General features: G+C 36.3%; 1 protein-coding gene across 1 annotated transcript in view; it reads left to right on the top strand.

Moving 5' to 3' along the window:
* Nucleotides 1-16,189, top strand: part of LOC108537959 (doublecortin domain-containing protein 1) — a 69,337-nt gene that overhangs the window by 33,454 nt on the left and 19,694 nt on the right. The window contains 1 exon segment of the mRNA XM_017885737.1: nucleotides 2,531-2,700. Coding sequence (XP_017741226.1) covers nucleotides 2,537-2,700 — 164 coding nt within the window. The 5' untranslated portion in view covers nucleotides 2,531-2,536.

Here is a 16,189-nt window from a genome sequence, read left to right on the forward strand (position 1 = left end):
GACGTCACGCTACCTGACTTCAAACTATACTACAAGGCTACAGTAACCAAAACAGCATGGTACTGGTACCAAAACAGAGATATAGACCAATGGAACAGAACAGAGGCCTCAGAATTAACACCATACATCTACAGCCGTCTGCTCTTTGACAAATATGACAAAAACAAGAAATGGGGAAAGGATTCCCTGTTTAATAAATGGTATTGGGAAAACTGGCTAGCCATATGTAGAAAGCTGAAACTGGATCCCTTCCTTGCACCTTATAGAAAAATTAATTCAGGATGGATTAGAGACTTAAATGTTAGACCTAAAACCATAAAACCCTAGAAGAAAACATAGGCAATACCATTCAGGACATAGGCATGGGCAAGGACTTCATGACTAAAACATGAAAAGCAATGGCAACAAAAGTAAAAATTGACAAGTGGGATCTAAGTAAACTAAAGAACTTCTGCACAGCAAAAAAAAGCTACCATCAGAGTGAAGAGGCAACCTACAGAATGGGAGAAAATTTTTGCAATCTACCCATCTGACAAAGGGCTAATATCCAGAATCTACAAAGAACTCAAACAAATTTATAAGAATGAAACAACCCCACCAAAAAGTGGGCATAGAATATGAGCAGACACCTCTCAAAAGAAGACATTTATACAGTCAACAGACACAATGAAAAAATGCTATCATCACTGGTTATTTGAGAAATGCAAATCAAACCACAATGAGATACCATCTCACACCAGTTAGAATGGCAATCATTAAAAAGTCAGGAACAACAGTGCTGGAGAGGATGTGGAGGAACAGGAACGCTTTTACAGTGCTGGTGGGAGGTAACTAGTTCAACCCATTGTGGAAGACAGTGGCGATTCCTTCAAGGATCTGAACTAGAAATACCATTTGACCCAGTGATTCCTGTTTAACTGGTTATAAGGATTATAAATCATGCTGCTATAAAAGACAAATGCATACGTATGTTTATTGTGGCACTTATTTCCACAATAGGCAAAGACTTGGGACCAACCCAAATGTCCATCAGTGATAATACTGGATTAAGAAAATGGTGGCACATATTACACCATGGAATACTATGCAGCCATAAAAAAGGATGAGTTCATGTTCTTTGCTGGGACAGAATGAAGCTGGAAACCATCATTCTGAGCAAACTCTCACAAGGACAGAAAACCAAAACCGGCATGTTCTCACTCATAGGTGGGAATTGAACAATGAAAACACTTGGACACAGGGCAGGGAACATCACACCCCAGGGCCTGTCATGGGGTGTGGGACAGGGGGTGGGATAGCATTAGGAGAAATACCCAATGTAAATGACAAGTTAATGGGTGCAGCAAACCAACATGGCACATGTATATGTTGTAACAAACCCCACACATTGTGCACCATGTACCCTGGAACTTAAAGTATATAAAAAAAAAAAAAAAAAAAAAGAAAAGAAATCCCAACTCCAAACTAGCTTAAGCAAAGAAAGAAAATTGTTGGCTCATGTACAAGGAAACTAAAGAGGTGGTTGTTTTTAATAGCTGGTTTTAGGGATTCAAAGTCATCACCAGGAATCTCACCTTTATGTCTCTTTCTACCTCTTAATTTATCTGCTTTCATATCTTTCAGCTTCATCTCAGTGGGGGAGTTTGCATTTTTCTTAAAGCTAGCATCCAGGGAGAATGGAGCCCTGCTGCTTTCTTCATCAGGACTCTGATTTACCAATCTCTGTAATGGTGGAAGAATGGGCATTTGATTGACTAGCCTTGTAGACATTCCATTTCCATGGCCTTGAAGGCAAGGGCCACATAATTGACAGACCATCAGGAATCAGGTTCTGAAAAAGAGGATGAAGGACAGACAAAAAAAAAAAAAAAAAAAAAAAAAAAAAAGCCTTGTGGTGTTGCTTTTCAGTAACATATTTCACATACAATTTTGCTTATATAAGCAGTTTCCGAAATAGCCAAAAATTAAAATGTTTTGGCAAAAACCAGCATTTTTTTTCTTTTCTTTTTTTTTTTTTTTTTTAGACAGAGTCTCGCTCTGTTGACCAGGCTGGGTGGCACGGTCCCTGCAAGTTCTGCCCCCTGGGTTCACGCCATTCTTCTGCCTCAGCCTCCTGAGTAGCTGGGACTACAGGCACCCACTACCGCACCCGGCTAATTTTTTTTTTTTTTTTTGTATTTTTAGTAGAGACAGGGCTTCACCGTGTTATCCAGGATGGTCTCTGTCTCCTAACCTCGTGATCCACTCGCCTCAGCCTCCCAAAGTGCTGGGATTACAGGTGTGAGCCACCGCGTCCGGCCCATTTTTTTCATTCTTAAACAGTATTATACAAATCACAGACTTAGATTCATATTTTTTTTCTTTCTTTAGGCTCTCATCTGTTAATTTCTAAGGGAATTTCACATTTAGTAATTGCTGTATGATCTAGAATAACATGATGACAAGTAAGTTGTAATTAATACCCAGCCTCTATTTGTAATCTAGTAGGCTTTTACATTTAAAATTAAATAACATTCTTTATCATTTTTAGCTGAAAATGGCAAAAATAGGAGCAGAAGATCACAGAGAAGCACTATCTCAGTCTTCCTTATCCCCCTTGACTAAAACAATGAAAGTATTACAGCAAAGTAGTCCTGAAGGCACCTTGGATGGGAATACTGTAAACCCAGTTTGCAAATATATTTTGAACGATTTACCAAGGTAAGAACATTATTTCAGCAGCTTAAACTAAATACTGAAGGGGATAAAAGTGTTTCTAGAAAGCAGTTTAAATGTTCAATCAGTCTTGGCTGGGTGAGGTGGCTCATGCCTGTAATCCCAGCACTTTGGGAGGCCTAGGCAGGTGGATTACTTGAGGTCAGGAGTTCGACACCAGCCTGGCCAATATGGTGAAACCCCGTCTCTACTAAAAATACAAAAAAATTAGCCACACATGATCACAAGCACCTGTAATCTCAGTGACTCGGGAGGCAGAGGCAGGAGAATCGCTTGATCCTAGGAAGTGGAGGTTGCAGTGAGGTGAGATCATGCCACTTGACTCTAGCCTGGGCGACAGAGTGAGACCCTGTCTCAAAAAAAAAAAAAGTTTGAGTACAGGTGATATAAATAAGTAACTGAGATGTGTTGAGTTATGGAGGTTGTTGCTTAGAGTAGAGCCCTTCCTTTTTTCTACTTTATGGGAAGAAAAAAATGTAGATGATGCAGTAAACATAAATTATCTCTGGGACCTGACTTGAACAGGTAGCATAATGATAATAACGATAATGGCAGGTAGTACTTGTTAAGTGCCAGTCACTATGCTTAGCACTTAACCTGCATTATATCAATTTTGTTCTGAAAACAATTCTAGAGGCTGGGTGCAGTTGCTCACGCCTGTAATCCCAGCACTTTGGGAGGCCAAGGTGGGCAGATCACCTGAGGTCGGGAGTTTGAGACCAGCCTGACCAACATGGTGAAACCCCGTCTCTACTAAAAATACAAAAAAATAACAGGGCGTATGTCCATAATCCCAGTTACTCGGGAGGCTGAGGCAGGAGAATCTCTTGAACCAGGAGTTGGAGGTTGCAGTCAGCCAAGATCACGCCATTGCACTCCAGCCTGGGCGAAAAGAGTGAAACTCTATCTAAAAAACAAAACAAAACAAACCAAAACAAAGAAAACACTAGGAGGAATATAAGACAGACGGTAGTCTCAATACCTTTGTTTTACCTATGAGGAAACAAAGGCAGAGAGAGGTTGATTAACGTGACTAAGCTCACACAACTAGTAAGTAGTAGTAAAGAAGGTATGATATGAATTCAAATGGATCTAACACTACAGCATTTATCAGAAGTATAAAACAGAGGAGACAGGGGTATTCTTCCTGTGCTTTTCTCTGTTAGAAAGTGAAAGAACTAAAAGGTATTTGTCATACATTGATAAACTATTGGCTGGCTAAGTGTGATGCCATAGTCTTTATGTTAAGTAGAAAACTGAGACTGTAAGAAAATCAATAAATTATTCATAAATTAAGGATTATGTTAATCTTCTTATGGAAATCCTAGATCGTATTTATTTCCTAGACCAGTTTGAGTGTTTGCTTATTTGTGTGTGTGTGTCACTAGGTTAAGAGGAAAGTGAAACCTTGACTTTCAGCTAATTTGTTTTGCTTTATTCGTCTCAGCTATAAGTGCATATTAGTAGTGTATGAGATCCTCTATACAATGCAACTTTTAAAAAAATGAATACCCTGTATGTTATATTGTAGGGACATAAGTCACTCATGACTTATTAGAAAAATATTCTAAATAGGATTAAATGTTCCTTTTTACAAATGCCAATTCTAATATCATGTGTACTTGCACATATTTTATTGCCTTTAATATTTATTTATTTCCAATTTGCTACTTCAAAATGGTAATACATTCGCTTTTTATTCTAACTACTTTTGTGCATTTTTGCTACTTTATTTTTTTCTGGTAAAGCTAAATGTATTTTCACTTATTCAGTCTGTTCCTGCTTTTTTCCTATTTGCTTTCTTTGTTAGTCAGTTTAACACTGGCTTTATTTGTCCTTTTCATTATATGTCAGTCTTTCTTCTCATGTGACACTTTCCTACTGCCTGTTTTTTATAGTTTCTGTTTCATTGTGCTTCTTTTGTTTCTTTGTTTGAATCCTAACTTCTTTTCTGTCACTATTGCCTGTTACCATCAACTTTGATTATGATAAACCAAGAAAATGAAGTAACCCTCTTCTTGACAATCAAATGGAAAGCTGTAGACAATGCTCAGAGGTCTTTTACCTTCATGAAAAAGAAAATGATGAGTTTCAACCTGAAAGGGGTTCATAAAGGGTTCAACCTGAAAGTTCATAAAGGCTAATGGTAATTTAAGAGTCATTGGTATTAATATGATTATCAGAGAGAGGCAATTTTCTCTATGAGTAAGGACATTTACCCCCTGATTGAGGTTAAAACTTCTTTTGTCTCATTCTTGTTTTCCTTGCTACCTTTCTTCTACCATCTTTGTGGTCTTTTTATGAGAAGTAATTATTAAAATATAGTCAATTTATTTTTCCTACTTGTATTACAGAGATTGTGCTTTCTTCATTAATACATTGCACTTTTTACAAAATGTGCCTATATATATGTATATATATTAAGTCCATTCAAAGTAGCCATATAGTGACCACTTTATTTTCTTGTTATTATCTGATGCTGTCAGTTTGCTTTTCATTATATTTACATTATCCACTCTCCTTCCCTCTGTTCTTCCTTTCCATGTGTTTCCTCTGCTGTCACTCCATGCTGCATTTGCTTATAACAGAGTGAAAACCTCTGTGCCAGGACATGCCCCCTCGCAAGAAAACTAACACCAACATTATAAATGTTTTCAGCTTATTATGCCAGAGGTTTCATCCTCTCATTTTTGACTCACCATTTGGAGGTCATGTGAATAAAAAAAATATTGCCTCATTTCTGTGGCTGCTTCTAGGAAAGTAGCACAATAGTAAACTTTTCCTGCTCAGCTGTAGTCTGATGCATTCCCAGGTGACCCAGAATCGGAAAATAGTCTTGGAGACATGGATGACTTGGAGACATGGATGACAAAATCAGTTATTTTTTAGTAACAGGTATCCAGGCATAGTTTCACCATGTTCATATCCAGCACTCCAAATGCTGAAGTGGAAGATCTCCAAATTACGATTGCATTTTTGCATTAGGAGAATGTTGTAAACAATTAGTAAATTTTTCCATCTCACATGTAAAATATGTTGTTTTAATGATTTTCAGCCAATGATCATCTAAGGGATGTAATTTAATGATTTTTATAATGGGAAGTTATAGTATTTTTTATCCTGCTGGCAGCTCAGTAGTAGTAAAGAAGGTATGGTATGAACTCAAATGGATTTAACACTACAGCATTTATCAGAAATATAAAGCATTACCAACTCTTACAAGTCCCTGAGGAGGAAAATTACTTTTAGTAAATTAAATGAGAACTGAAATCAGTTTTTAAAAAGTAAGTACTAACCATTTTTTTGTTGTTGTTGTACATTATCAAGGCTACTTTTTCACAAGCAAATCTTGCTTTCAAGGATACTAACAGACACCTAATCTATTCAGTCACTGTTTAAGTCATTTATCTTGGGTACTTTTACTTGGAATGAATCTTAGATTGTTTTTGAAATATAAACATTTAAATCCATTGCCTTTTCTATGGACAGTTTAAGTTTAGCAACTTCATCATTCCAAAAATGAACTGTCGATTCCCACCATGGAATGAGTGGCAGATGAGAATGAGAGGAAACAATAGTGAATGAAGCATGCTAACACCTTCACTGTTTTAGACTCCTGCTACTACCCAACAAATTATACTTTCTCCAGTTCATAATCTTTTTCCAGATTTTTTCCTTCAAGCTTTTAAAAATATTTCTGCAGATCTCCATATAAATATAATATTTTCTTTATAAAATCTTAAAAGACTAGATCATTGTTTCTTTTGAAAATTTTCTTCTGGAAAAGTTGTACATAATATTTATAACCCCTCAGTTTTAAATTTCACATATGCCTTATTTTTATTCCTATATACTTTTACACAAGTAAAAAAAACTTTTTTTTCCTTTGGGTGGAATTATTTATGCCCCCGATGCTATGCTCAGATGTGTCTTTATGAATTTTGGAAATTGTTCTTCTTCTTTAGAAGTTTTTCTTCTGCAAAAGTAAACAAGTTTAACTTAACAAACACTTATTGAATATCTTCTATGTAGTATATATGTAGTTTGAACATAACATTTTGGTTATTATTCAGTCATTGAGTTGCAAGTAAAATTTGTTATGTGTTATAAAATATCCTGAAATTGCTCTGCAGTTGGAAAACCCTTATAAACATTTTAGGCCAAATTAGAATTGCATTTTCTTCTGGAATTGGAAGTAAAACTTGTGGGGAATTTTTTACTTTTATTACTCATTTTCTATGATGTTTAAATTGTATTTTATCAGATAATCTAGCAATTGGAGAAAGTTATTTGTATCTTTGGAAGTTTAAGCAAGTTGGAGAAAGGGCAGGATGAAGTTTAATAAAATCTTTGTGCTTTGTGTGCTTAAGAAATTTTATAAAAGCTTGCATTCACCAAACATAAGTAGGGTTATTTCTTTTATTGGTTGTATTCCAGTATTTTAAACTGATGATTCATTATTGAACATACTTATGGTCATTTTGCTTTATGTTTATATTTTATTTGTATATATTTCAATTTGAGAGCTTAATTACCATTAAAATGGTACTATAATAAAGATAAGTTTTACAAATGATAATATTAAAAGAAACTCTTCAGGAAGGTTTAAATGCCATAAGAATTTAAAGCAAGAAATATATGCTTGTCAAATATACAGTATAAATAAATAATTTAGATGAAAATGGTTGACTACATTTAACAAAGAGACTACCAAATAATGAAGGGCTAAAGAGTGGTTGTTAGATTTGATGTACTTCATTTCGTATTGTAAGTAATTGCTATCCATAAAAATTCTATGGCTTCTGTATAAGAAAAAGAGACATTTTGACAGGCAACACTAGTATGAAGCGACAGCAAGTACAAATCCTTGGCAACTGTCATTTCATTATCCTGCTGTTGAATTCACATCCAAATTATGTGATAACTTAGACCTGCATGTTTGTTTTGGAGCCACGGTCTGTCAAAGTAGCCACATTTCCTGCTTAAGAATAGAATTATTAGCCACATGCAAATTTATGCCATAGAAATCTAAATGTAACAAGGATGTTTTGTGTTTCATAAAGAGGGAAAATCAAAACTCCATGTCATTTTATGCTTATGCTGAAATTTCTGGTGACATGTTCCTGATTAAGTAAAAGTAGAATTTTCAGAAAATAGCAGATAGTTTATATTTTATCTTATTATGAAATTAATTCAACATTAGTAAAGGTGTTTAATAAAACTAAAAGCAAAAGTAATTCGGATTATCAATTCCATTATACCACATGTCCATTACATTTAATGCAGTAGTGGAAAGCTGACTATATAAGTTAGGCCACTATCAGTGGAAAGTAACAAAATTCAACTGAAAGTGACTTAAAAATGAGGAACATTTGTTATTTCATGTAAGAAGAATTCAGAGAGAGAGCAATTTTAGGGTTAAATTCAGCAGTTCAGCAGTGTTATCAAAAAGTCTGGCTCATTGTGTCTTTCCCTCTGCCATCCTCAGAATATTGGCTAGATCCTTTGGCTTGACCCCTCCTGCTTGCAAGATGGCTCATCACATGTTCACTCAGCAATGTCCGAGTAAAAAAGATGAATGTTTGATCACTTACATCTCTTTTTCATGAGGGCAAATAACCTTTCTCTAAAAGATTTATTATGTCTCATTGGCCAAAATTAGGTCACAAGCAGATTACTTAACCTGCCAGGGTCAAGGGAAATGAAATTACCATCATTGGCTTTAGACCATTGAAGATTTACTCACTGGAGCTGATCATAGGATACTTTCCATGGGCATATAAGGAAGATGAATTCTTAAAAATAACTGAGACTTTATCCAAGAAGAAATGGGGTAAATGACTTAGACAGATAATCAACATTACCTGACATAACTCTTGGCTTCAGCTTTCTTTTATTTTATTTCTTAAATTGTGTTTGTTTCTTTTCAGTGGCATTTTGATACATTTTTGCATGCTGTCATAATTATCAAAAAATAATTCCTGCATATCAACCACTGGTTGAGTTCCTGTGGAAATATAGCAGATGTAAAACAACGATCTTACTCTTGCAGAGTGAGATCTGAAATCATCTGAAATTATATAACAGATAACAAAGAAAACATGGCAATATGCAAAACAGGACATCAATTTTTACAAAGGGCCTGGGGAAATGATTTGGAATAAGGAATAACTAGGATCTGGTGGGATTATCTTCTCTTATGTGTCCTGCCATCCTGAACAGTTTTGGTGAGGCCTTTTCCATGACCCTAACCCCTGGAATTTTTCCCTTCAGTAACCAGGGCTTTTCCTTCAGAGCTAATCATGATCAGTAATTGCAAATTTATATGTGTAACTATTTAATAGTTCTCTCTTTCACCTGACAATTAATGTTATTATGAAAGAGGTTCTAGAAAATGTAAATTCTGAGTTGAGATTAACATTTATTGAATATTTATTTTTTGAAAGGAGTACAGTAATAGGTATAGATTAGCTGAGTGAACACTATTGGTAAAAAGATATGCAGATAGGAACTATGGAAGGCAATGTGGTGCAGTTATAGCTGAGGGATATTACAGGGGAGTAATGAGCAGCACCACTTGGTAGAAATTGTTGAATGTGAGACCAAGAAGTATGATTTTACTAGGAGTTTTCTTCAAATTGCTATAAAAAGTCACTAAGGTTTATTAATGCCATTAAGGAGAGGAAATGAGGAGAAAATTTGTTCTTATCAAATCTGTAGTCATCTCCTTAATTCTTATGGTCTACTTACCTGTTTTTTCCTGTAGTCCTTCCTAAGAATATTTTCTTATATTTTAGACCTTAAAGATTACTTAGTTGTTGCTTTGTGAAGCAAAATTGTAAACTAGATTTAATGAAAATTTCAGAGAGTAAGCATAATTAAATGCTACTCTGAAATATCAAGAGGGTTGTAAATTCCACAATGTTTAAGATCTTTAGGACCTGTAAATACAATGAGATATCGCCATCATGATTAAGTTTCATTATGTGGCAAAAGAGAAAAGATTTTCGCAGATGTCATTAAGTGACACAATCAGTTATCTTTAAATTAATTAAAAGGGAGATTATTCTGGGTGTGCCTGACCTAATCAGATGAACTCTTAAATGATAGAGATCATAGACAGACAACTTAGAAAGCTAAGCTATTGCTGGCCTCAAAAAAGATGATAGTCAATATAAGTTCTATAGCAGTCAAGAACTGAATTCTGGCAACAACCTGAATGAGCTTGAAAGAGGACCCTGAGCATCAGATGAGACTGCAGTCCCACCTGACACCTTGATTTCAGCTTTGTGAGATCCTGAACAGAGGATCCAGCTAAGCTTTGCCCAGACTCTGGACCTACAGAAATAGTGTGCTAAGAAATAGATGTTATTTTAAGCCACGAATTTTGTGGTAGTTTGTTGTGCTTCAATAGATGTACAACTAATAATGGTTGGAGAAGTAAGTGGTACGTAGTAGGTTAGATATATAAATAGATTTTTAAAGGAAGTGTACTTATGAAGTAATATGATTAACGTTTTTGTATTAATCCATTTCAGTGGAATTTAAACTTCAGGCTTAAAAAGAATGCTTCTATATCATGGCAAAAGATTAAATAATACAATGATAAATTGAAATATTTGACAGAATTTAAGGGCTAGCATTTTATATGATAGGAAATAACCAAAGAGATATAGTAATTCTGGCTATCAAATCTTCCAGAGCAGGTATGGATGCACAGGGAGGAAACACATTCCATCATATGGGGTTGGCATAGAAATCATACTGAAAAAGGAACTACTTTGTCTGTTTATATGTGAGTTATTTACAGATGCAATGAAAAATTTGCAGTAGAGACATACACACTTCCAGGACAAGATGATCAATCTGACAGAAATATTAAAAAGAAAATCTATGTTATAAAATTAGCCCAGATTCCAGAATGTTATGGAAAATCTCAACAGTAGGTGGGGAGAAGGTGAGGGTTTTGTTTTGTTTTTTTGTTTTTGTTTTTGTCTTTGGACAAAAGACCATTTTCTAGAACAACTGGTTTAGGAATTCACATGGAAAGGAACTATACCTATTCATGGAGACTGCATATGAGCCAATAAATAAAAGTAACCATAGAACTAAATTTAGTATCAGTTAGGAAAGACAAAATTCAGCCAAACTATCATACAACTTACTGAATTTTAGAAAAGATAGCTGTATGGATCTTAATGTAGATCTTAAAAATGTAGATCTTAAAATAAATTATAACATAAAATGTATATAATTAATAGTTCTCAAGAAGCACAGGAAGAACAGAATGCAAAACCTCAAGCTCAAGCAAGGAAGACTTTGGAGCTGAGCTCCCTGCATAAAGCCAGGACCCCTGAAAGACAGATGCACCTATTAATGAAAATGGGAACAAAAGTATTGTTCATCAGCCCTAGGAAGCAACAATAAACAGATAGAATGTATTTTAAGGTTTGTGCATTGTCTGGAAAGTAATGAGTAAGTAATTTTGTTAAACTTTAATGGGACAAGGATTCATATTGTAATGGCTAGTGTAACCAGTAAAAATAAAGTTAAGCAAATGTATAACATACAACCTAATAGAAGGGGAAATGAAATAATGGAAAATTATTTTTTAATCTAAGCAAAGACAACAAAGAAGTGAAAAGGAGCATAGAACAGATAGGTAAAACAGAAAACAAATAGCAAATGTATTAGGGTTCTCCAGAGGAACAGAACCAATAGGTTATAATAGTTTATTTTATTTTATTTTGTTTTAAATTTATACTTTAAAAGAAATATTTTATTTGACTTTAAAATGTTTTGTAATTTAGAGATGAGGTCTCGCTATGTTGCCCAGGCTGATCTTGAACTTCCTATTTTAGCAATCCTCCCACCTCAGCCTCCCAAAGTGCTGGGATTACAGGCATAAGCCCCCATGTCCAGTCCATATACTGCATATTTTGTATATATATTATATATATATAGGATAAGGTATTGGCTCACCTGATTATGGAGTCTGTGAAGTCTCATGATTAGCCATCTACAAGCTGGAGACCCAGGAAAACCAGTGGTGTGGTTCAAAGGCCTGAGGGACAGAGGGCCATTGGTGTAGTTTCCAATTTGACTCTGAAGGCCTGAGAACCAAGAGTGACCAGAACAGGGAAGATTAATGTCCCAGCTGAAGCAGTAAGGCAGAAGAAGCCAGATTCCAACCTTCTTTGCCTTTTTGGTCTAATCAGGCCCTCAACAGATTGAATGATGCCCACCTGCCCTGGGGAGGGCCATCTGCTTTAGTTGGTCCACCAGTTCATATGCTAATCTCTTCTGGAAACATCTTCACAGACACACCCAGAAATAATGTTTCCTCAGATATCTGGACATCCTGTTGCCTAGTCAAGTTGACACATAAAATTAACCATGACAGTAAGACTGTAGATATAAGTTCAAATACCATAAGCCCTTGGTTTACTCATCTGGAAAAGGGGAATAATAATATAGGGCTGTTGTGAGGATTAAATGATAAATATAAAATGCTTAGAACAGTGACTGACATAAATGCTATGTAGGCATTAGCTATTAGTATTGTTATTATCATTGTCAATACGAAGGGCATGATATATGATTTATACCTTGCCTGGCCTGGATGAGAGTCCCTATAATTGGGCAAGTAAGGGCCAAAAGCTGAGGGGACTGTTGAAAGAAGACTCCTTGGGGCTCTACACACAAGTTGAACTGCTTCAGAGTTTCAGTGACTTAATAGGACAGGGTTGGAGGGATGTCTCTTTTCATCATCCCTGTACTAGACTGTTCTGGCCCCAGGCACTAGAGTCTTTGGGAACACTCTGAGGTAGCACCTTGGCATGGACCTCATTGTTCTTGTGACTGGTCATGGCAGCAGAGAGGCAGTGAGAGAAGAGAGTGGAAACAGCTGTGACTCTTACCAACATATTTTTATAGGTACGTAGGAGATACTTTTCGAAATTTATAATGTACCACTTTGAGGACTCTCAGTAATAAATGGGGAAGATTTTGAGGGAGTAATAAATTCCTGTACTATGATGATCAGGTTATCATGCTGGCAGTTTGTATTAAATTCTTCACCCTCAAGATTGGCATCTTTAGGATTGTCAAGGAGCACAATCCTTCCGTTTGATCCATATCCCTTTGGGCCAACATTGGCATAGATTATTGAGCCAAATGGTCCAGAGACTGGGCCTGCAATCATGGTACTGTATTCTTATATTCCTCTTTGATTAGAAATGGATGACTAATATTAAAATAATCAAAAGAATCAGAGCACTGTTTCAGCAGTTGTTACATTTAAACACTTGTGGCAGAAATTTAAATTGTATGATGTATTTTAGTGAATACTTTTAAAATCAATCAATATATCGTGTCTCTGCTCATCTTAGTGTACAAGACAGGCCATGCAAGTCCCCTGCCAATTATGTTTTACCTGTTTGGGAGGCACTGAGAGCCCATATCACCCTACCTCCTGTGTACCTCCAGTGTGCATCCTGCTGTCCTATCTCTAGCTGGGCCATTAATAGGTACTTTCCCATATGCAGGCTTGCCAGTAGCATGAGGTTGCCTCACATAAGAGTTTTACTCAACAGGGGTGTCCTATCCTGGGTAGTGATGAAATTAAACTCTTTGAGGAACTTGAATGTAAGTCATATAGACAGAGACTGAAGAAAGTAATTTAGCATAGAAATGAGACACATAGAGGAAGTTAGCAGAAGCCATGAGGAAAGAGGAGGAGGATAGAGGTAAATCAGGCAATCATGATGTATGAAGAAGAGGTAGGTAGACCCAGAAGGAGATAGGAGGTGCTGAGTCAAAAAGCATGGAGTCTACTAGAATTAAGTCACTAATGTATCCTTGACAGCCATGAATGGCCTTCCAATTTTTGTGCCCTGCAGGAGTGGTTTTATTTACTTTTGTAACTTTCTATGTATCTTGATAATAAGCCTTATCACTTGAAGCCTAAGTGTGCCTCTCTGTTTCTTTAAAGCTAAATGAACCTAACACCTTTCATTCCAGCACCAATTTAGCAAACTGACTATGTGGGTTTAATTCCCACATGGAACAAGTTGGCTTTGCAAGGGTATGTGATCATCCTCTCCAACACCTAACAAGCTATGAAATACATATCAATTGTTATAAGAAAGATGAGTTTGAGACTCTGTAAGAACTACTGAGGCCGGGCGCAGTGGCTCATGCCTGGAATCCCAGCTCTTTGGGAGGCTGAGGTGGGAGGATCATGAGGTCAAGAGATCGAGACCATCCTGGCTAACATGGTGAAACACCGTCTCTACTAAAAATACAAAAAATTAGCCAGGTGTGGTTGCATGTGCCTGTAGTCTCAGCTACTCAGAAGGCTGAGGCAGAAGAATCGCTTGAACCTGGGAGACAGAGGTTGCAGTGAGCTGAGATGGCGCCACTGCACTCCAGCCTGGGTGACAGGGCAATACTCCTTCTCAAAAAAAAAAAAAGGAATTACTGAAAACCTGTCATCAATGTTGTAAAACAAATCAAAGCTGAAGACTATTCATAGTGGACGAATAATATTAACTCTTTAACATGAAAAACTACCCCTTCTCCCACTTTCAGATATAAATTATAAAGTTGAACCATATATTTAAATTTAATTATTTTTACTATTCACTGGGTAAATCTCCTATAATCTCTTGTCCTTACGCTATCAGGATGATGTGGAGTTGGGAAGAGTTTGCATTCCCAAAAGAAAGCAAGTGCTGTTACCAGAAGACGGGGAAGATGTGTGGTATAAACAAAAATGATAGACATCCTATGCATAACTAGGTACAAGAAGGCTATATCAATATAGTTGATAAAATATTATATTCCAATAAAATCCATACAGAACATAGAGCAACATGAATAATGGTATTTAGTGAATACCATGAAAAACAGTATTTAGTCAGAAGGCAATAGAATTGAGGATATAACATGATTAAAACTTTAGAATATGAAAAAATAAAAATCTTTTGCCTTGTGGTGGTGGAATAATGGATTATTATATTAAAATCATTAGTATATTTATAAGAATATTTCACAATGAACAAAATATATTCATTTAAAAAGACACCTTATTCTACTTTTAAGTAGGGAATTCCATTTTTTAAAAAAATGTGGGAATCTGCTCTTCAAGTAACTATTTATTGGAAACTTGGAACTGTTGATGAGATCTGTGATTCTTTCCCCTGGCTGTTTACCAGTCTTCCCCCAGGTTGAAGAGCTTGGTGACCATGTGAAGCTCCATTGCTGTTGCTGCAGAAACACTGCCAGTTTGAAATGACTGCTACCACATGCCATCACTTACCACCGTTATCAAAATCTGAGTGGCTTAGGTGGTCTGAAGGGAGGTCCCACCTTTGCCAGAGCTAGAGTCCAAAGACCCTTTCAAGGCGCTCTTTGCCACAGTTTTGAACCTGGTTAGGTCTTCAGAACATAGGGAAGGCCGCTCCTGTCCCCGGTACTGTACTCAGTCCAGAGCAGACTTGGATAGAAGCATGTGATAACAACAACAGCAGAATACAACTGCTTGGATTCCAGAGGTGTAGTTCCCCTGGGTCCACTGCGTGAGCTCACACACACACACACACACACACACACACAAACATCTGTTTTCCCTCAGACGTGTGACTACCATTCATTTTTTCAGAGAAAATAATTGACCATTTTACTTGTTTGTGAGCATAAAGAGGGCAGGCTGGAAGAAATAATTGTGATTGTAATGACATTTGTGGATGTGAAAGATTTGGAGGAGGGGCAGTCCCTGCTGAGCTTTCAACACTGAACATATGTTAATTTATAATTGGGGGTGTGTTTCAGGGGGGTTATATTATGCAATAACTATTGAGGAATGAGCAAATTGGAAAGAAGCATATTTGGTTTGTGCAAAGATAATTCTAATTATGGTAATAAATGGAACCTGACTATCCTCTATGCCTGATCACCACAGAGCTCAATATTTGCAAATATATTGAAACTTATTTTATTTTATCATACCAGTACATTCTATACCTATTCATCCTCCCAACCTGGTGTCTACATAGATTAATATATTCTTCCAGGTCATGTGGTCCCCTGTTCACATGTCATAGTTCATCCAAATAATACTCTTCTGCCTAAATATCAGTAGGGTGACCAATTGACCCAGTTTATCTGAGACTGAGGGAGTTCCTGGAATGTGTGACCATCAGTGCCAAAACCAGGATAGTCCTGAACAAACCAAGATGAGTTAGTTAGGCTAATCTCAGGTCTGCTGTGAAGGCTTTACCAACTTTATTCCCACCCGTTCTAAAATGGCCTTCAATGGGTTCTTTTCATCTTTAAGGTTAATACACACTCATTTTCAGTTTATTTAACATATATTCTCTATTGGGGGATTGTTTGCAAGTTTCTTGAGGGTAGGACCCACATATTTTTTAGCAGCAGAGTATTAAGTAAGTATTAGAAAATAAAGTGGATC

Source organism: Rhinopithecus bieti, unplaced genomic scaffold (assembly GCF_001698545.2).
Source record: "Rhinopithecus bieti isolate Rb0 unplaced genomic scaffold, ASM169854v2 scaffold_13558, whole genome shotgun sequence".
In the NCBI taxonomy this organism is placed as follows: Eukaryota; Metazoa; Chordata; class Mammalia; order Primates; family Cercopithecidae; genus Rhinopithecus; species Rhinopithecus bieti.